The 23,770-nt window shown below is 34.5% G+C and overlaps 1 protein-coding gene across 10 annotated transcripts in view; it reads left to right on the forward strand.

The window, feature by feature from the left end:
• LOC118199039 (putative ATP-dependent DNA helicase HFM1) overlaps positions 1-23,770 on the forward strand; it is a 511,790-nt gene that overhangs the window by 412,705 nt on the left and 75,315 nt on the right. For 9 of the 10 annotated variants that reach the window (XM_085816885.1, XM_085816889.1, XM_085816887.1 and 6 more), the window contains 4 exons: positions 5,958-6,061; positions 21,595-21,662; positions 21,967-22,006; positions 22,349-22,524. In XM_085816885.1, coding sequence (XP_085673011.1) covers positions 5,958-6,061; positions 21,595-21,662; positions 21,967-22,006; positions 22,349-22,524 — 388 coding nt within the window. The remainder of the gene's footprint in view (positions 1-5,957; positions 6,062-21,594; positions 21,663-21,966; positions 22,007-22,348; positions 22,525-23,770) is intronic. The other variant, XM_085816888.1, reaches the window with a different exon arrangement.

The raw sequence follows: 23,770 nt of genomic DNA on the forward strand, positions 1-23,770 counted from the left end.
GCCACACTTAAATACTTGGCGTTCGCCAGACAACTTTGCATAAACTCCTTCACGCTTATAATTCTGGCCGGAAGTAGAAAATAAGAAGTGATAGTAAAGATTTAAAATAAAATAAACGTTAGTAAAACTTAAGATCCTTACAGAGTCACCTATAAAAGTCTCTGAAAAACCTTCTACATTAGCAGAAAAGCAAACTGCTTCTACCTCTGCATGTGCAGTTCTCGAGGAAATTTCTTCAACTGTAAATGAGGAAAATAAAAGTCAACCTTCCTGCAACTATGAAGTTCACCGCAAAAGAAAGACAAGCCCACAAACATCAGAAAATTAAAAAAAAGCAGCAGAAATTAGATAATTTTTTTAAAGAATTAATTCAGGTAATTTAAAATATTACATAAAATGTAGTAGTTTATATGTTTGAAAATTTATGGTTATTAATTTTGCAAAAAAGTAATTCATTGAACTTTTATAATTAGGTCATTCAATACTTCATAATTGTAATTTTTCATTTCTCTCCCTCCTTCTCGAAACTCCAAAATGTCGGTAAGTAAGTCCGTAAAAGTTTCAGGGGATTTTTTGGGGTTCCAAAAACACCCCTGCGTTATCAACTTAGCATTTAATCTGCATAAAGTATGCGTAAAACTATTCTATTTTAGTCAGTCTTTCCCCCCCCCCGTAATCTGCAAATGTATCCGGTATCCTACTCTGTTTTCTAATTCTATCTGTATATACCCATGTAGTAAATGTGCTTTACCTCGATATTCCTCTTTCTTGTATATACTTATACCATTTCTTCAACTATATTAACATTCTAAGTAATCTCAGAAGTGCATGTTAAATATGTACTCACTGATGTTAATGTATCGTATACCATGTGGTACACTCAAGCAATGTAATATATTCTTTACTGTATTGTTTCTTCATTTGCATATTTTAAATGTAATGTAAACTGCACACTAATCAATGTATTGTATACCGCACTGTATCATCATGTAATGTAATGTACTGTTTTATCATCTGCATAGTTTAAATGTAATGTACGTGCAGTGTTATGTAATGTAACTTCGCCTTCTAGGCAACGCATTTTTATTGTGTGCAACATACATCAGCGAATTGTACGCAGCATCACCATGCAAGACGTCTACGGTACTTAAAGAGACAACAGTACCTTAGTATATAGAGAGAGTTTACCCATACAAACATCCGGTCGGACAGGTTCTCTCGAATTTTCCTCTGAGATGGCATTACTCCGCTTGGTTTGTCTTTAGGACGGAGGCCTTCTCAGAGAGTTTATCCTCTCATGCTAGACGCCGTCGAAGGCTTTCGCCACGTCTAGAATGAGTAAGGCGACATTTAACTTATTGTGGAAAGCGCTGCCGATAAATTAAGATAAGCGAACAAGCTGCTTTGTCAAGAGATTTTTGCGGAAACCAAATTGTTCTATAGGGAGCTTGGTCGAAGAAAGGCTGCATTCTAGCCATGATGATCTTTTCAAAAATTTTGCCCAAGCCAGAGAGAAGGCTGATGGGCCTGTAGCCTTCTGGTTTTGTGAGGTCTTTTCCTGGTTTGGGAATAAGTATTATTTTAGCTCTCTTCGAACTCGTGGGGAAGTAGGTGTTCTCTAAAGAAGCATTTATGATACTGCATATTTTGTTATAGTATTTATAGGGAGATGTTTTATAGCCAGGTTTACTGATGTCAACACAACATCTTACCCTGGGGCTTTTCTGTCTTTCAGCTTCTTTATAATACTGTGGATTTCCTTAGGTGACAAGAAATCAGTCTTATTTTTAACCGTGGGCGCAGAGAGCCAGTCAGAAACAAAATTATTGATATATTCAACAAAACTATAGTCGCACGGATTATCATTTGGCCTGAACTAGTTTCCTAGATGATCTGCAAGTATTATGGCTTTATTCTTATTAGTGATCGCAGTCTTATTTCCAGTGTAAATTGGCCTCTTCAAAGTAGGTTTCTTTTTATTCTTTTGGAAAAGGCCAGAAGCATTCGTCCGAATCGTTTAATTTAAGGATTTTCTTCTCCCACCTTTCTTGTCTAAATGTGCTTATGTTATACTTAATTTTTATATTTATCTCATTTAACCTTCGGAACCCGAGTTAGACTCCGCCTTTTTCAGAGTCTGTTGCTTTCTTTGATTTGGTCCCGAATAAAAGTCGGGAGTCGATCAGCATTGTGATTAGCTGAGATTGTATACGTAGCAGTATCAATTGCAGAAGCAATGCTATTCACGAGTGAGTCAATCGCAAAATCAATATCAGACTTAGTCTTTAGGCAGTTTATCTTTAGAGGATTATCAGAGAGTATACTTTCATAAAGCTGCCAGTCCATAAGCTTCTTTGGTTGTTTATCAATATTTTTAACATTCCGTAGGGTAACTATGATAGGAACGTCAGATGTTAAGTCTTGTTTAACTTCCAGTGGCATAGGAATCTTAGATGTGGCAAGGACGATGTCTAGAATGTCCGCAAAAAGCGGATTTTCTTGGCAGTAAGTGGCCTCTTCAGGTGCGTAGAGAGTAACTTGATGATCTGTGATGAATTTTTCCAGTATATCACCATTTTTATTTGCTTTACGACAATTCCACATATTACGTTTTCCGTTTAAATCGCCTGCCAAGATCACAGGCTTATCACTCGAGTACTAACATCTAACAGTACCATTGACTGGTTATACATTGCACAGAAATAACCGTGCCATATTTTGGAATCACAACAGAAACTGTAACCGACTCTGCCCATTTCTGCGATCATCCTGAATAAAACATGATTGCAGGGAATTACGTACGTAAATTGCGGCCCCCCCACTCCTATGACTTAATCTGTCACACCTATAACATCTGTAATTTGTAAATTTAATGCTATTGCTGGCCGTAGAAAATGTCTCGGTAATTAAGGCGATATCAATCTCATAGCTTAGAAGGAAATTGTATAGTTCATGAATTCTGTTGAGAATGCTGCGCGCGTTCTAAACCATTAATTTGATCGGCGCCTTATTAATGTTGTACTTCCCCATTAACAGTATTTACAGCTGGGGTTTTGTCTTTACCTAATTGATTCAGTCGTCTAATTTACTCCTGTAGAAAAAAGCCAGCGCTTTTAATAGTTGAAACTAGTTCACCTAAATCGTGAAAAACATTGTCGCTTCACTAAGTGTATCAGAATATAGTATACCAGTCGAGAGCACCTGAGCAAACGACTTCTCGACAACACAACTAGGGTACAGTTTGGGTTTGTCACTTTTATTTTTAGGGAACTTCTTACACCCCCTAAAACTGGCGGTATGAAAAGAACCGCAATTTGCAGTACATAGCGTCAGGTCTTTATCATCCGTATGTGGGCGTTCTCTGGAAAAGTGTTCCCCCAGGCGCATCTAACACATTTAGTGGTATAATTGCATCCCATCCGAGTGTGATGAAAGCCTGCTACCTGTAAAGCCTGTGTGGGGCTTTGGTAACCTTTATACTGTTCAACTTTAATAGTGAGATTTTAGGGAGTGATGTCAAGAAAAGTGAGAACTCAATAACTTCACCATTACGTTTTCTTGAAAGTTATTTAATATCATCAATAGTATAATTAAGAGCCTCAAGCTCCTCCCTGATATCCTCAATTTTTGTCCTATTGGTTAGACCTCGGATAACAACTTTAATGTTTTTGTCTTGAGGTAACGCATATGAATGGTGTTCAACGTCAAGTTTTTTGAGTAGCCTAACAACTCTGTAACTATCAGCATTTTGTGCAAACACTTTTATGGGGTTCATAGTGTATTGACCTCGAAATTTAATACTTTTCTGGTGAAAGAACTGTCTGATTTATTTCCATGTGTATTTATTTTCCTTAAGTGTGATTGGGGGAATTCTAGAGTCATTTTGGATATTATCCTCTTTTCCTTATTTTCAGTAATATTTCCAGTGTTTGGATTTTATTTTTCGATGACAATATTAGTGACCATGTCCTCAGAAACAATTTTAGAACTAATTTGTTTTTCATTATTATTACTAGTTAATTTTTCATTTGTAACTACAGAAGAAATAGTTTGGGTAGGAATGTCAAGTTTAACCTTTTTGCATTATTGCAATAAGTCTTAGTTCGCAATGTTTGACCGCCTCTCCATTTTCCTGGGGGTTCTTCATCAGAGCTAGTATCTTTTGTCTAGCGGAATTTCATTAGTTTCAGTGTTGGATTCATCATGTAATATAATAGAGCTCCTCGCTTTATCATTTTTAGCAAAAAATTTACTATTACTTTTAGTTGCATGATTTCGTTTTAAGACTCATGTAGTTTGTGAATTCTCAGAATTTTGAGTGTTCATAACCTTAATCATATCTACTAAGCTTAATAAAAAGCTGTGCATTTTTTTCTCACTAACTGTAAATTCGCCATTTTTAATAAGTCCTCAATTTGTAATTGTACCGCTCCTATATGCCTTTCCATGGTCGACTAAGAAAACAATGCAAATCCAGCACACGGAAATAAATCGCATTAGAAACTTATGCCCCGGAATAGAGTCCGCACACGAAGGTGCCCCTCTACAGACGGATGGGCAAGTGGAGACTTACTAGGCCCTGACAATCACATAACTATGAAAGCTGGGGGGGGGGTTACTAGGTAAGCTATAAAATCTTGCTCAAAAGTCAATTAAAATATAGCAAAATATTCAATTTAAATAGCAATTATAGGCATCAAAGTAGAAATCATCCAGAAATTGTATGGCGTGGAAATATCAACAATCACGAGGATTCTCAAAAGCTCGTGATTACGCTAGATTGCGTGATGTCTAACGTCGCTAGATACGGGATCATACTCAAGTGGTCTGAGAGCGATGAAAGACAACATTCACTCACCGCCTATTCCCTACAAAAAATCAATCGAAAAACTGAATTTACAGTTTATTTATAATGCGGTCATGGAGGAATCAGTCACCAAATCCGCTTGGACCCCTCCCACAGCTAAGAAAACATGTACATGGCAGAGTGCCATGCGATATTACGGGCGATGGCATTAAATATCCGTATAACTCGTTGTTAGGAATATCGAAACGGCATCTATTCCCGAGATATCTCGGACGCGGTCGTTAAGCGGTTAAAGCATAATAAATGTTTTATTAATTGCAATTTTTATTTTAAAAGGACTGTATAAGTAGTTAATTTTAATTTATAGAACCATCAGATCTGCAATGTTGAAACTGTTTTATAAAATTCTCGATCTTTTAAGTGTTTCACTTATGTAAAATAAAGGAAAGAATTTAATTGAAACTGGAAGTACCTCCCTAGAATCAGACACATAACCACTTTTTTAAGCATCTTGCATATGTTCACATATTATGAGCCCCAAAAAATATTTCATTCATTTGCCAAAATTGGGAAATATAACATTCATTATAACCTCTTTCTAATAGCATCCTCTTGCTTAGGTTCTTGAAAATTCAGGTAGTTAGATGTGTTCTTGTATTTTCTTACCTGGAATAAAGTTTACTATCAGCTTTACTGATGCTGTTAATTACTTGTTTAGTAATTGGTTACTTGAAAATATGTTGGCTTTAATATGCCTTGGTTACATCATACCATAGCAAATCCAGCTTATTTAAAAAATTTGCAGCTGATTGTGCAAATTTTAATAACTGCAGCAAATTATCTTAGCTGGGTCTGTAAGAGTATGGTGTTTATACTGTATTCCATATGTTTTATTTGTATTGATTGTGTTTTGTTCATATGCTTGCCATAATCAAAGAATTAATCTGAAGCATTATAAATATAAGATTCCATTTTTCCTTACATGTGTGTGTGTGTTTTGTATTTTCATAAAATGTCATTGATAACTTAGTATTTATTGCTGTAGTTTTGTTTATAAATGTTACTTTTCACGTTAGTGATTTAAATTAAATATTCATTCTACATTTCTGATTTTACTAATGGCATTTAATCGTTTTAATTTAATTTTAAGGGACTTTCAGTTAACGCATATGGGACTATGGACAAAAAAGCTGGATATCCCAAGACCACAAAAAAGAGATGAAATAAGCATTCATATAATTAATGACACTTATGGTAATTCATCAAAATTCATAACTGTGAATATAAGTTTTTGAATATATGATAAACGACTGCAGTAAGTTCAGTTAACTATATTATTTTACCATAAAATTCAAATTATATTGTTTGTCAAAATTAAAGGATATTCTGAAAAAAAAATATGCTCATTGATCAGTTTTCAACCAGTGTCCAATGATGAAATAGTTTCAGTTATTAATTATCTGTTACTAAATGCAAACATGGACTTTTGTGCATAGGTTATTGCATGCAATACATAAATTAGGCAACTGGCAGCATCTTGTGCAATCGATGCATGTTAGAATTCAGGTGTGTATTGTTGTCTAAAGTTGATCCAGTATCTAAAAATTGTATTCATTAGTTATAATTTAGAGTCATCATTAAGTGAAGGGCAGAAGTGGCAGTAAATTGGTAAACTCAATGAAAATCTGAATCGTGATTGAGATATGATACCATTGAGACATGATTTTGTCTCAATGGTAACAAAATCTGATAAGCAGTGAATCAGTTAGTAGATAGCCTAGTCAAGGATAGCTAAGAGTAGCGGCTGCATCCAGACTTATTTTCTGTTATTGTTCACTAAAATTGTGAAGCACTTAAAAGGGAATTGGTTTTAGACTTGCTACAAGAATTCGGACTAGCCATTCAACTGCTGCACGAAAGCTTGACAGGGTAGGACTTTACATGAGAATGCCAGCAGGTTGTATCCCATTCACTTCAACTTCCAAAGCGGCCTGTTATGGTGGTTCAATTTGGGGTTATGTTCAATGGAGCCAAGAGAAATGGAACCATGTACTGTTTATTGACAAGCCTAGATGTAAATTGAACTATGATTCTAGATGTATTTTGATCTAAAAGGAGGAGAAACATACACTTGCCTTCCCTTGTCCATGGCAGATCTCATTTCCACAAAGGCTGTGTCATAATTTAGGATGAAATAACCAAAACTGCAACACTGATTTACATATCTTCAGTTAAAGTTATGTAATGGGCATACTGCTAACTTAAGGTTTTTATTAATGGATGACAATGCTCATTCACATCAAGCACCTCTGGTGTCTCATCAAGCGACGAAGTAACACATGCAGGTTCCCAGGCATCGTCTTACCCTGTGTATAGCAGGTGAAATGAATTTCTGAGCATATCTTTTCCTTGCTAGCATAAAGTTCAGGGGATTCGAATGCGAAGCATTCAGATGAAATGGTGAGAGCAATTATAGCAATTAGCGAAGTTGAAGGTGATGAGGATAGCAACTGAGTTCGTAGAGAGCAATTATAGCGATTTGGCATAACTTGCTTGCAAGAATATCTTGCGTGAATCCTCAGTGAGGTGATAAAATTCATTTCGTCTGACGAAGAGCAGTGGCTGTTGTCTTCGGCATAGAAGGAGTTGAACGGTCAGATCACTACAGGAGCTAAAACTATTGGAGGAGAGAGTAGGCATGGCTCAGTAAAACTATTTGCAGGCAATGAAGGAGGAGGAGCTAGGGGAGGATTTTCAGAGCCATACATAATTTTGGTATTGGTTGAGCCGAAAAGGAGGGATGTGTTAACTAAGCATTTTTGACAAATTGGAGAGTAGAATACAGACTATTTAGAAGTCAAATAATTTAATAAAATTTTTACAAGAAATTAAAGAAAAGCTTCTATAAATTAATTAAAAATATAATTTAAATTAAATAATGCAAAAAAAAAGAATTAAATTTGAGCCCAGCTCAGGCAACAATGATTATTCTTGAGATGCTGGAAAAACATTAATTAAGAGCTCTAAGGAGCGCACCGGGTCTTCTGCTGTTATTTCTATCATTATAATCGTAAACCCTTTCTGGAATACTGGAATTTTCTACACTGCTAAATTTTCTGAAAAATTTCTTGGCAATCTTAGCCATATACCATTGTAGCTGAGAAATTTTAAACTCTTCGTGAATAGCTGCACTCCAAATACACCATCGGCATCTAGAAATTTGCTGTAATATTAAATTTTGCAATATCTGCATTTTAATGTGCTTTTGACTGGCTAAACCCCGTACCGGACAGGCATAAGTTATTATGGAACGTAACATGGCTTTGTACAGGAGTAACTTATCATCGATAGACAAAACGGAATTCCGAGAAATTAAGAGGATACATAGTGTAACAGACCTATTTAAGTGTAATTGAACTATTTTATTCACGCCATGAACTCATGAACTGTAACCGAACTATTTTATTTAAACGCCATCTCGTGGCGATATGAAAAAACGTCAGTCGACCTCCAGCCGCCATGATGATAGCTTACTATGTTATGTTATTCTCAATGTTTGATGTTCCATTTGGTATATGTTTCATTTTTTATGTATATTTCTTTTGTTTGTAACCGTTCCTGTGTGCTCTGTTAATAAATCCTTTTAAAGCTAGCCGACATTAGTGTCTATTGAGGAACGGCTACATCACATTTGCGCCCAACTAAATTTGAATCCAAAATGGCGCAACAAAATGTTTAGAATTTCTGTTTGGCTTTGGCTTTAACAAGCTCTTACTCCCGAATTTAACTTTTAGTTGCTGGAGATCGGCTTAGTTTCTTTTCAGGTGTGGACTACTGGTCAAATATTCTGGAAACGAATTCTGTAATTAAAATTGTCATACCGTGCTGCTAGCACATCGAATCATCAACTGGACAATTTCAACGGAAAAGATAAGTTTCGTTTACATTATCGTTTAATCTGAGTTTAAAGTTCTTTTAAACTGATTATTTATTATAAGCTGCTTCTTAAAGCAAATGTAAATTCTTTACTGAAATCTCATTTATTGATACTACATAAGAGTATTAAATGAAAGCAAACGGCTTTCTGTTAACCAAACGTTATTTCTTGAATTGTAATTTGTTATTTTAAAATGTTAATGCGCATAGTAAATTAATTTGTGAATATTGTTTCATTGAATACATGTTTTGATGTTAAAGTTTGGATATATTCATGGACTTTGTTCATTAGAATTTATTAGTTTCGATTCTGACATACAGCAGCAGATGTTTCCCCCCCCGCGGAAATGTTTAGACTAGCGATGATTTATGATGTGTTTACGTCAAATCTTGTATTATTTTTATTTCCTTTGAGTGCTGTTGTTCCTTATTAAATGTTTTATTCTACATAAAATAAAATATTGTACTTGTTGATTTATCTTTCGACGAACATTTTGAGAAAATGATTATAGTATAATACTTTAATAAAATACGATTGTTTTCCTTTAATGAATGCATGTCTTGAAAATATTTCTTGAAGCGAAAGAAAATAATTATGAATAAAATCGAATGACTATTTAAATAAAGTAAAAGAGTTACTAAGTGTGTGTAACTAAGTGTGCTTAATATTTTGTTAAGATTAAGATTTCGAAGAATTCAGCTTAAATATAAAAGCTTATGGTAAGACATTTATGTATGTTTTCTATGTTTTGCTAAGTAGTAAACAATTTTTGAGCAATCTATTATATGTTATTTTCTTGATACAAGTTGAAGTTATGAGGGCATTTTATGATATTTTTACGACTCCGAAATAATAAACTTTGTGAGTATTATTGTTTACATTTATAAATACTGTTTAATAGTGGTATATAAATGTACGAGTAACAATGTTTACATTCATACATGCTGTTTAATAGGGGTATATACATTTTACTTAAAGGTATAATTATTAATTCTAAAATACTGTATTGTGAATAAAATCGAAATAACAACAAATTCAACTTCATCTTTTCCCTCCCCCTGACCTCTCATATAATTATGGCTTACCTTGCCAAAGCACGAAAAGAGGATTTAAAAACTCTCGCTGCAGAACTGGGTTTCACTGTAAACGACACTATGCGAGTAATAGATCTTAAAGATCTTATTGTCAATTCTGACACTTATGATGAGGCTTTTACCAGGAATCTTCTGGAAACTTTAATCGAAACTAGACAACAAAAACAACGTGAAAGCAACGATCTGGAGACACGTCAAAGAAAAGAACAAGAACTTTTATTAGAATTGGAACGTTTAAAATTAAACCTGGCAGCTGCTAGCTCAAACCCTAAGTATGCCGCCTTTGCTTCAAATGCAGCTATTGGGACAAATATTCAACACCTAATCCCTAAATTTACAGGAACTTCTGACATTGCAACCTACCTGCAAATTTTTGAAAGACAATGTGAGAAAGTTAATATAAAACAAATAGATTACATCACTCATCTCCTACCTCTTCTGCCTATAGACATTTCGCAAATTATTTTAAGAGAACCAAAAGACAAATTAGAAGATTATTCTTACATCAAGAAGATTCTGCTACAAAGATTCAAATTAAATGCTGAATCATTTCGAATTAAACTTACTACACACCAAAAACACCCTGGGTCTTTATGGAAAGATTTTACTTACGAATTAAACAATTATCTCGAAGAGTGGCTCCATAGTCTCGATGTAACAGACTTTGAATCACTCAAAGACTTGGTCCTGACGGATCAGCTTAAAAGAAGAGTCAGTAGTGACGTTAAGGAGCATTTTATTGATACTTGGGGAAAAATAAAGAGTTCATCTGAATTAGTACAGAAATTGGATGATTATGAAGCTGTACGTGTTAAAAATACGAACTATAAAACTGAACTTCCTGGAAGGCGGACCTATTCTTACAAATCGACTAATCCATCCAAACACAAAGTAGAAAATCGAACAAGTGACATACAGGAAACTCATAAAACCTTTTCAAATCGCGTTCAGCAACAAACAGAGGAAAAGCGACCTCCTTTAACATGCTATGGGTGCGGAAAAACTGGTTTTATCAAGTCTAAATGTCCAGACTGTAACTCCCCAAAGACTTCAAATTCATCAAATTTTGGCACTATCCAAATCCGATCCTGTTTATCTTCCACTCGGACTGCTGTATTTCCAATTAGTATTGGTGGTGTTTCCGGTACAGCTTTCGCCGACACTGGTGCTAGTCACTCAATTGCAAGTGAATCCCTGTATCATATTCTGCAAAAACAAGATGCAGTATTTGAAAAGACAACACTACAGGTGTCTTTCGCTGATGGTTTGGTATCTGAAAAAGAGGTACTTCGCACCGAACAAATCATTCTTCTCGAAGGCAGAGAGTTCAAAACTTCGCTCCTTGTGTTGCCTGATGCCAAAAATAACTCGACTCTGTTCGGAACTGACTTTCTTCAAAAAGCTAAAATTGTTTTAAATCTTGCTGAAAATAAGTGGAACTTTTCTGATGAACCTCGAAGAAAATATAGCTTCGTGAAACCTCATCAATCCCAAGTACTGGAAGAAACCCCAGTTGTTGTAAACAACTGCCGACTACGAGAAAATGAAGGACAGCAATTAACTACAGCCCAACGGCTTGCAACTGATGCATTGCTTAACAAATATCACACTGTCTTCAAAGTAGGGGGAGAAACCACTAATCAAAAGCCATCTGGCTTACTTCAAATTCCAGTCTATGCTCAACGTTTTGAGACCTTGTCAATTGATCTTTTCGGTCTCCTTCATGAAACACCGTCTGGTGAAAAATGGATTTTTATTGTGCAGGACTGTGCTACGAAGTGGACAGAACTATTTGCTTTAAAGGAAGCCACGGCCAGAGAATGTGCCACTATTCTTTTGGAGGAAGTCGCCCTTCGATTTGGGTTACCCAAGAAAATAATAAGTGATAATGGTACCCAGTTTACTAGTGCTGTTATGCAACAACTATGCTATATCTTGAACACTGATCAAAGTCTTACTCCTGTCTATCACCCACAATCTAACCCAGTTGAAAGGAAGAATAGAGATCTGAAACCACGTTTAGCAATACTTGTTGGTAACGACCATCAGTCATGGAAGGATAAGCTGCCATTAATAAGGTTTGCTTTGAATACAGCCAAATGTGATTCAACTGGACATTCTGCTTCTTTTCTTCAATTTGCACGAGAGTTACGAACCTTAGATGATGTAAAGCATGATATAAAAGCCGTAATTGAGAACGATAATTTTGTTCCCGAAATTACTCCATATTTGAAACGTTTTGCAAGAAATGTACAACAGGTACGAGAAAGAGTCGAATTGCATCAAGATAAACAGAAACGTTATGCTGACAGAAAACGAAGAGAAACACAGAAATTCGTTCCTGGAGATAAAGTTTGGGTCACCCTCCACCCAATCAGCAAAGGTCCACTGAAGAAAACTGCTAAATTCATGCCCAAGAGAGATGGTCCTTATGTGATAGTGACTACAAGATCTCCAACCACTTATGATATTGCCGATCCTCATGAACCAGACAAAATTCTCGGCAAGTATCATATTTCAGCCTTGAAACCATATCAAGATCGAAATAAGCAAAACTCAGCTCGTGTAATTCCAATGGTTCCCTTAAAGAAAAGAGGACGCCTGAAACGTGTAATACCATCCGAAACTGCACCTGTTGCACAAGGTGCTGGTGACGCAAAATCTACTCCTCGTCAAACTGGAGCCCGTCCATCTGATTCTCCGCCCGCTGCACAAAGTAGACAAATGTCAGTTCCTGACTTCTTGCCGAGACATCTACGAAGTCAGAGGGGGAGGATGTAACAGACCTATTTAAGTGTAATTGAACTATTTTATTCACGCCATGAACTCATGAACTGTAACCGAACTATTTTATTTAAACGCCATCTCGTGGCGATATGAAAAAACGTCAGTCGACCTCCAGCCGCCATGATGATAGCTTACTATGTTATGTTATTCTCAATGTTTGATGTTCCATTTGGTATATGTTTCATTTTTTATGTATATTTCTTTTGTTTGTAACCGTTCCTGTGTGCTCTGTTAATAAATCCTTTTAAAGCTAGCCGGCATTAGTGTCTATTGAGGAACGGCTACATCACAATAGTAATTTTCTATGTGATTTTCCTCTTCATGATGAATAGTATGGCTTCAGATTTCTCCACATTAATTAATATTTTTCATTTTTGGAGCCAGGCTTCCAGTGCATATATGCGTATTTGTAATGATTGTGCGACTTGGTCTAAAGGTGATTTTTTTTTGATAAAATTGCCATATCATCCGCGTACATGGCAAGTGTAGTGTAAGGGGTCTGTAGTATGTCGTTCGCCTAGAGTAGAAAATATAATGGGCCAACTAAAGACCCTTGAGGGACGCCAGCATAAATGTGTCTCTGAGTGGAATATGTGTTTTTGTAGCGAATGACAAAGTGTATCTCATAGAGATAAGATCTGGTGATGTTAATAGCGTATCTTGGGAAAACCAAGGTGATACGTTTGTAGATTATGCCGTCTAGCCAGACTCTGTCGAAAGCTTTCGATATATCGAGGAAAAGTGCTCCGATACTTTCCCGTGTTCAGACCTTCTGCGGTGTATTCTGTAACTCTATACAGCTGATGGGTTGTAGCATGCTTTCTCCGAAATTCATGCTATTGAAGGATTAAGATTTTGTGCTGTTTTCATTGATAGGCTCTAGTATACTGTCGTAGATGACTGCTTCTGCGATCTTGCTTAGCGTTGAAAGAAGGCTTATTTGTCTATATGATGTTGGGTCGTTAGCTGGCTTCGTTGGTTTAGGTACAGGCACGATGACTGCAGTTCCCAGATTTTTGGAAAATAGTTTAAGATCAGCATTTGATTGATAATATTGGTGAATTTGAAAAGCATCACATGACCCATCTGTCGAATCATCTTTGTTCTTACGGCATCCAGATCAGGATTTTTTCTTACTTTCCTTTTTTCGATGTATCTAATAACTTCCGAAGGTTTAGCTAGACGAATGTTGTCTGTGTTTGTTTTTGAAAAGTATCGATTTTTGTGAAATCGGTACTTTTAACTGTGAGTTCTGTGTCTGGGTTAACATTGTTGTGAGTGCAAAACTGAGATGCGTAGTTATCAGCTAGTGACTCAGTTTTCTCAGTTTCGGTGTAGGCGATTCCATTGCGGTCATTAAGGGGCGGAATATTTGTGTACCATCTTTTAAATTTGGAAACTGCTTTCCAGATGGATTAATCATCATTGGAGAGAGAATCCAAATAATTTATACCAGTTTCGTTGTGCACGTGAGTTAGTAAGGGACCTGATTTTCTGATTCAGCTGGTTTAAAATTCTTTCTTTTCTCTCAAAATTCTTTCCTTGCTTCTTGAAATCAATGCTTCAAAGGATCTCGTGGGCGTTTACAATGAAGCACTTCTTTGATATGATCAGATAGAGCATTTTTAAGAGTATTAGTGAACTCTTCGACTGAAGCATCTAACTCATCCTCACTGTGTGCTATGGGTAAAGTGTACTGTGTGTTGTTTAGAGCTTTGGCGTAATTCGGCCAGGTAGTAATAAAAGCTTTTGTGTGTGGTATGCCATAACTAGTGATAGTAACTTCCATTAACACCGGGTTATGATCAGAAAACCTCTCGATCTTGTGTAGAGCATTGATATTTTTCATAATGACAAAATCGATAATACTTGCACTATCAGAACTATAGCGTATTGGGTAGGGCGGAGCTGCAATTTAAAAATTGGCCGTAGCGGCAAATCTATTTATTATGTACCCATAGCCAGAATAAGTACTGTAGTTCCAATTTTTGAATCAGATGAAATTCAATTCAGATGAAATGGTGAGAGCAATTATAGCAATCATCGGCTTGAATCATCGGCTTGAATTTGAATCATCGGCTGTGCATTAAAATCTCCACCTAAAATAATTCTTCTATTAAGTTTGGATAGCGCTTCTAAGTCAGCGAAAACATCCTTTTGAGTATGGCGGGCGGGGTGATAGATGGAGACTAAAGTGATTGGTCGTTGAGTGTGTGGAATGATCGTGATAGCTAAAGCCTCCACGGCTAAAAGTTGTGGAATTGTATTTTCATACTGAGAGATGGAGCGCTTGATTAAAAGTCCACTACTGATTCTGTTGTTAGAGTTTGCTCTATCTTTTTTGTACAAATCATAATTGCTCACTTTGAAGTGGGCTTAGCTTAATTTCTTGTAGGAAAACAACATCAGGGCTGTACTCCTGTATAAAGTCCCTGAGTTCATTGAATCTCAGGGATAGGCCATTCGCGTTCCGTGTAGCGATAGAAATGTTTTCACAATTATTCACACTAACCATTAATTTCATTTAACATTTAAAAATAGACAAATAATTTATCAATGTTATCACTACGCGATTTTAGTTTTGGTACATATTTTTTAAATATCTGCGTCATTTTGGCTATATTAGCTTAGCCAAGTACACTGTGAATCTCTTTCATATATCTTAAGAATTCCATAATATCTGAGCCACTACTGCTCTTAGATCATATTATCATTATTGTTAGCATTTTTATTTTCAGCCTGTGGGAATTCAGCAATGAGGGCGTTTTTTGGACTTGTGTCCTCTCTAGCTGCACTATTAGGCCTATTTGTCGGGTTCAGTACCTGAGCAAAACAGAGACCAGATTTTACATGGTTTTTCTTATTGTTAGCAAGTTTGTACTTAGGAAATTTAGGGCAACCACGATATGAGGATGGATGCTTTCCAAGGCAGTTTACGCACTTGTGCTCGTCTGTTCATCCTTTTATAATTTATGAGGCATTCGGCAGTTCTGTGCTTCTCTGCACATTTGACACAGAGAGATTCGAAGAAGCAGTTTTCCGCGGAATGATGCCCTTTCTGGCAGGTGTGGCACTGATGTACCTGGTTTTTTTGAGACATATTTTTCTACCTCCACGGAGAATAGCATTAAACCCTTCAGTTTGTATATATCATCAACATTCTCTGATTGCATGAGAGTCAGCAAAAATAAAGGCATGGGAACTCTGGTTCTGCGTCTAAGTGAGCTGTGCTACCTTCTGCACAACAAATCCTTTTTCTGTAACTGCTTGAGCTATCTCCTGAGTATTGGCATTAGAAGGCAAGCCTCTGATGACTACTTTTATTGGCCTCTTGTATATCTCGTTTATGATGTAGTGCTCGACATCGTTTTGCTTAAATAGTGCAGTTAGGGTTCGGTGATCGTCAGGAGTTTGGGGAAAAACTTTTAAAAATTCCGCATTTATTTTCCTTAAGAATTTTCCTTGCGTTTTTAGAGCAAGTTGCTTAAAAATATCACCAAATGAGAGCTCTGCTGGGTTGACTATTATGGGTGGAACGTTTGGTACCTGGGGGAACTGTTAACTTGCTGAATTACCACGTCTTGAGGGGAAGTGCCAGCACGATTAGTAAAACTATCATTTTTCAGGTTCGCTTAAGGCAGAATATTTATTTTTTACTTCTAGTACATTTTTCATCTTTTCAACTGTAAGCTGCTTGACTGCCTTATGTTAACCTTCATTAACTGTTTGATGCTTATTAATTTTAGAACTTAGATTGCTGCTACTATTTTGGGGGAATATTTAATCTATTCATGCCTGTCGGAAATAGTTAAACCGCACTTACCTCTGAGGTTGCCGGCTTCCTTCTTCAATTGCTGCATTAGTTTAACCATGGGTTCAGTTATAATATTCACATCGGTCACAGGTCGTCTCTGGTGATACGCTTTAACGGCAGACTTGATACGGTCAATTTGTGCCTCCAAATCCTGTATCCTGGAACGTATAAAATCCTGAGAAGGTATTTCGTTCTGATCGGCGTTAATCAGTTAAATCGGCGACTCCGTTATCGCTAGGCTTAGTGGTAGTATCGTGTCCACAGGGATGTTATCATCCATGCGGTTATCAGCATCGCTATCAGGCAAAACAGCTTCGGTGTTCTTGCTCATAGCGTGATCAGAATACTTGGAAACAAAAGATATCACTTCATTCAATTAGCCAACTTATCATACCTGAACCTACATGGCATTACCTTCGGTCACCAAATGAGGGCGCCAGGTGGCTTTCCAAGGCCCTTCAAGATTTTAAAAAGTGCTCATTCAGAAGATGGGCATACAATTCAACAAGATTTAATCAACACTTTTAAAACTTCCATAGATCAAAATATAAGGTTTGCATTTGTGTCAGAAAAGACGTACACCATATTAAAAAAGATTATATTTTGAAATGTAGATTATATTTTGATCATTTTTAAATTACCATAAATCTGACATTAAATTCAATACTTTATATTAATCCATTGCAAAACATGGTCATTCATACTAAATAATACTTTTGTACGAATTGATTATAACTAATTTTCAATAAGTAGCAGTTAAGTACTATTTCTGTTAATATCCTTTAATTTTGACCAGCACAAGAACTAATGAAAATTAATTGAATTGAAAGATTATTTTTTTATGTATATCAAAATTAGTTACAAATACGTTTTCCTAGAAATTAAAACTTTTAAATAAATAAACAGTAATAAAATTTTATATTAACTGCCATCATGAAAGTGCAGTGGATAAATATTTTGTAAAATCAAGATAATAATATATTTTATGTATACAGAGGCTGTTCATACAAATTTTAGACGATTTTCATTGTAATTACAGAAATATTTTACCTAAAACTTTGTTTTAAATGTTCTGTTTGATAACCCTTATTCTTCACTATTTTTATACACCGTAATTTCCAAGGCAGCCTTTTGTAGTCTCGGAAGAGATATTTTATCCCATAGCTCTCGAACAGCTTTCCAAAGTCTAAGGAGGTTGTAGGTTGACGTTTGGACAACCCGCTTTTTAGAATTCCAGAAGAGGAAAAATACACAGCTGATAGAGCAGGATATTTAGTAGGGATTTGAGTAAAGAGTATAGGCCTTGGTACCCGTTTCTTGTTCCATTTTTTCAGGAAATTAACGGTAGGTTTTGATGTGTCGTTGCTTGCTTCGTCTTCATGCAGTTCCAAACGTTCTTGATAATATGTGGAATTGACGTTAACATTTTTCTCCACTCTTTTCGTTTTTAATTTGTCGTTATATGAAAAACCAGCAACAATCATAAATCCCTTAGAAAAACTTTCTTTCGATTCCTTGAACCATGTTTTAAGATTCCCCCCTCTTTGATGATAATAAATGGATCTCTTTTTATTGCAGTCTCATTTAAGTATACCCAAGATTCCTCTATCGCGACAACATTTTTCCATTTTTGTCTGGATAAATGTTTCTCATAAGGAATTCTGCAGCGCGTTCAGTGATAAGTCATGGAGATAGATAATGTAGATTATGTTTTTTCCACTTTTTAATATTCAAATCAGAATTAATCACTTTGTTTACAGTTGACACTGAGTATTTTAATGATTTTGCAACTGTTTTTACCTCCTTGTACGAAGTAAAAAGAAAGTATTCTAATCGCGAAAAGTTTCAGGCCACATATTTCAACGAAAATATTCATTTTGACCGCTATCGAATGCAATATAACGATGCGTTTGAGAATAAATGACACTTCTTCCCCCCCCAAAAAAAATTATAAAACTGATTTAAAATGAATTCTGAAGAGAATTGTTCATGGCGTCTGTACGTACGTACTAACATATGTATGTACGTATCTCGTATAACTCAAAAGCGAGTAGCCTCAGAACGTTGAAATTTTGCATGTAGGACTGCGGTAACATGTAGATGTGCTCCTCGTATTTTGCAACTAGCCGCACCAAAAGTATATTAATATATGTATATCATTAAAGACATAAAGTAAAAAATTTAGAACTAATATTTTACAAAGACCAGAAATTGAAATTCATAATTAATAAACTTCAAATAATCATAGGAATGCAATAATAAATTTAAAAATTTTAAAACCAAAACATTTCAAATAAGCAAAACGTATATACAGTCAAAAGTCTTTAATCCGGACTCGTCGGGACTTCGGCGATTCCGGATCATCGGTTTTTCCGGATTATAGATCATCAATTTAAATCTGGTAAGATGACATGTAGAAATTATAAAATTAAAAATATGAAACCGTAATTTATGAAAAAAAGAGCAATTATGATCTAAAGGGTATCAAAATTTACAAAAAAAAAGGTTAATATTTATTTTTTTACTTTATTAAACATTTCTTTCAACGCGCGCATGCGTAAAGTATACATTACGCATAGTCGAAATTAGAAAATTGCAACCAAAAAAACTATTTGATGTGATTCGTGATATTTATAATGACGAGGAATTTGATTTAAATCATATCAAAGACGGAGTACATCGAGATGAAATATTACATTTAGTAAGGAATTATAAGCCGAATAAAATAAAAACATCTGCCCTGAAGATAAGGATAGTGCTGACAGATCAATTTCCAATTCATTGCGCGCCGCGACGTTTTTCGCCCCGCAGAGCAGCGTGAAGTTGATAAACAGATTTCAGAATGGTTAGAAAAACAAAGGATATGCCTTTATCCATTTTTTGCAGCAATTCCACTTTTTGTTTGATGGACATCGAAACATGCTTTCGCTTTGTAGATAAATCCTTTGGCAGCTCCAGAATCGGAAATTCTATTTGATATAATCGAAAATTGAAGCTTACTTTTATAAAATTGCTGTAATAGTCTGCAAAAAATAATAAGCCGGATCCAATTCGAAGATTAAGGAACAACGCAATCTGCAACATTAACTGAAATAGATAATTAGATAATTTTAGCTTAGCGTCCGTTATACATTAAACGCGCATGCGTAAACGTATTATGCGCATGCGCACACGGTGTAAAGGTGTTACGCGCATGCGTAAACGCATATGCGCATTATGCGTTGACGAATGCGCAGAAAGTCTGTAGCTTTGAGGTCCGGATTATAGATTATTCCGGATTATGGGTGTCCGGATTAACGACGTTTGACTATCCACTCTGTTACTCGGCTAAGTGAGCTCAGTTTTTTTATTCTTATATGTTTGTTAAATTGTGCAATTTTTGCTTTAAAAGTGATTGAATTATGTTGTTCTTAGCTTCCGCTTAAGGTTTTTATGTCTTTAGGAAATCTGCAAGCAATATTTGTAGAATTATCAACAATTCGAAAGCTGTTTAAGTGCGGCTAAGCCTTTTTAAATACCATGGCGGTCATGTTTGTTTACATTTGAAACAGCACAATAGTGGATTTGCTGCCAATCTAGAGAAACTGAGCTTCGCAACAACAAATATAACGTCTTCATTTATTATTGCGAATTAAATCATGCTTAATCCATTTTGGAATTTTTTAGAGGAAATAAGCGTTTAAGATTTACTTCATAATTTTTAACATAGATATTTTGAGTTTTTATGCATTTTTGCCTTGTCGAGAAGTGAGAACTGAATTAATTGAATGAGAAATACTGAATCGACTGTGAAAAACTGTTTCTTTTTCTTTTTATTTGTTTAATTTCTTTACATCGTTTTAGATTTATTATAGGCCTCATATTTCAACGAAAATATCCATTTTGACCGCTATCCAATGCAATTTAACAATGTTTTTGTGTAACATCTGTACGTAAGTACAGAATAAAGGAAACTTCTCTCCCCCCAAAAATTATAAAACTGATTTAAAATGAATTCTGAAGAGAACTGTTCGTGGCGTCTGTGCGTACGTATTAACATACGTATATACGTATCTCGTATAACTCAAAAAGAGTAGCCTCAGAACGTTGAAATTTTGTATATAGGACAGCTATAGGGTGTAGATGAGCACCTCCCTTTTTGGTGGCAATCGGCCGCACCAAAAGTAAATAATTATATAATACGTATACCCACTCTATTACTCGGTTCCTTGAGCTCAGTTTTTTTATTCTTATATGCTGGTAAATTATGCATTTTTCCCTTTAAAAATGATTAAATTATGTTATCCTTATCTTCCGATTAAGGTTTTTATGTCTTTAGTTAACCTGCATACAATATCTGTAAAATTATCAACAATTTAAAAATTGTTTAAGTGCGGCTAAGCCTAATTTTTTTACCATAGCAGCCATATTTGTCTACATTTGAAATTTAGCAGAACAGTGGATTTGTTGCCAATCTAAGGAACCTAAGCTTCGCAACAACAACTGTGTCTTTTTTATTAGTCTGATTTCTTTTATACATCGTTTTAGATTTATTATAGTATTTGAATAGAACATGCGGCAACGATTAGATAGTTCTTCATATGATATAAATTTTGTGCATTCTGAGTTATAAAATGAATGAGATGTAACGCCGTTAAGTGAACCTAGCGCCAGAGTGTCGCTATGGTAAATAAATATCGTGAATTTTAAAGAGTGCATTTATTCTATTGTGGTTTATGCGCTATCAACGAAGTTGATTTAGTTAAATTCAATAAGTTTAAATGAAATGCAGGAAAAAATGCGCATAATTTAATATTCCGTGCAAGGAAGTCATGTGGTGTACACATCAGAATTTTGTCATTTGTTGTTGACAACATTACCTATCGTAGTTTCAGATATCGAAAAATCACGGCTTTCACTTTTTTTAATAACTAGAGATGAATAATTTTCTTCGGAAAGAACACAAACATAGCCTTCCATCCATTGCTGTTTTAAAAACGACATTTTGCGTGAAAACAAAATTTTCATTTATACTTTCAAAAGTGTCGTTGCAGTTAAAAAATTCCAAGCAGAAGTTCTTTTCTCACAGCAAAACAAAAATCGTCTAAAAATATTGCGAACAGTCTCTGCACAGTGTCTATTTATTTGTAATATCGTTTCATATTATTTCTTCTAGTGGGTCTGGATGTTCACAAGTCATATACATTAATTTATGACTCTGCAAAAATGCACGAAATCAAAAAAGTAATGTTTTTCAATATTTAGTTTGCAAAATAAAAATATATTTATTATTAATTAATTATTTTTTTTACAAATTCCTTCGTGCATTTATACATTAGAAACTTAGCTTTTTAAAATTTAGATTACAAAATAATAAAAGATTAAATTATTGCCTTGATGAATTAAATGATATGAATGAAAACACAAAGTGAAATAGAAATATTTTTTTTCATAAGTACTTTTTAAACTTATTAAAATTTTTATGTATTAATAATTAGTGAACTCTTAATTTAATTTAATGTACTATAATCTTTTTCTAACATTCCAGAATGAAATGCAATTACCAGTTTTACCAAACAGTTTGAAAAGTAAGACATTATCTAACATTATTTGTATTAGTTAAGGCATTTATTTCGTTTTCATCAAAATTTTACTGCAACTCTTGACGTGTAGAGGCAGATAGTTTTCAAGGGCAAAGCTTTAAATAGCAAACATTGTTTATTAATAAAACCTCAGTCAGCAAGATAGACTAATCAAATAAAAAAATTTAATATTATAGTAACACTAAATCTGGACTAATGTAAAAGTTTCATTTTAAACTTTAAAAAAAGGAAAAGAAAAATTTCTACCTGTATAATAGTTTTATTATGTAATAATTTTTATTATATGGGTAGGAATTTTTTTTATTTTAATTATATTCTTTGTTTAAGATAACAAAAAGAATATTGAAGAGGATACAAGAAGCTGTTACCATAAATGTCTTGATAAAATATCATGTTCACATGGATGCTGCAAAACTGGAGTTAAAGTGATTATTCCTAAAAAATCTCAGATAGAAAATTTCTTTGACCAGATGCAACATAAAATCAATTCATTACCATCAAAGGTAGTATCATTCATAAACTGTTATAGTTATTAAATTATATTATGCTGACTCTCTGTGGAATTATTATATGTAACCTTATTTATTAATTAATCCAGTACAATTTTATTGCTATGTGAAAATACCAAGCAGAAGAAACAAATATTTCCTCTTTTTTTTTTTTTTTTTTTTTTTTTCCTTTTGAGAGAGAGAGAGAGGGGTGATGTAACGATAACCTTTTTTGTTGGAAAAAAAAAATGATTAATGAGTTGATAATTGTATTCAACTCAACTTGGCCAGTTATGTTACCTTAAATGATATTTTCATTTAAAATTAACAAACTACTGTATAGGAACAATTACTTTAAGATTTAAATATAAAAAATATCTTTTAATTCAGAGTATCTCAGGTTTAGGATAAAAAAGCATTGAGGTAATAAATAGTTTACCAGTTTTTGTTTATCATCTCTTTTTTGAGAGGTATTGAGGTAATAAATAATGTTAGTGATTTTATACATATGTAAATAAATTGAGTGAAATTATATGTGAAGCTGTAGGGTGATTTTTTTTTTTAAATTTATTTTTTTTTTTTTATAATATAACATGAAATGATTGAAAGAGGCGAAGCTCTGCCGGAAAAATAAGATTACATTGATAAGTCTATTTAACATTAAAGTAAATGGCTATCTCGCTAAACTGGCGAGACATTGCCAAGCTGAGGGTGTTTTGGCGACTAATTGACTAATGTTTTCGCCAAAGTTGGCAACGTTTTGGTCTAATTCCTGTATAACTGTAATTGGTACTGCAATTAATTGAATATTTGTATTTGATCCCTATATGTAACTGTAACGGTATCCAGCCCTTTTATATGTAACTTTAACCGTATATGCCTTATGTAATAATTTTTATTATATGGGTAGGAATTCTTTTTTATTATAATTATATTCCTTTTTTAAGATAAAAGTAATTTCGTGAAAAAGCACTAGAGATTTCTTGACTGCTGGGGTAAAAATATATAAACCTGGAGAGAGACCAGTTTCAGTTTCTCAGTTCAAAGTTCGACTATGGAGTACTGAGATATCTGTGAGTGAACTTCTCTCTTTAGATGTGCTTTGCATTGCATTGTGTTTAACCTTCTTAGTAGTTTCAAATGTAACTATTGATTGTGCTTTGTGATACTGAGAAGAGCTGTACGACTATTTTTGTGGAAAGCTAAAGAACTGTAAAGTGTGCCTTTTGTTAAAGTAAATTTTATCAAACTATCATTAGTT

This window comes from Stegodyphus dumicola, chromosome 5 (assembly GCF_044657685.1).
Source record: "Stegodyphus dumicola isolate Sdum_Otavi_A_Nest chromosome 5, ASM4465768v1".
NCBI classification, from domain to species: domain Eukaryota; kingdom Metazoa; phylum Arthropoda; class Arachnida; order Araneae; family Eresidae; genus Stegodyphus; species Stegodyphus dumicola.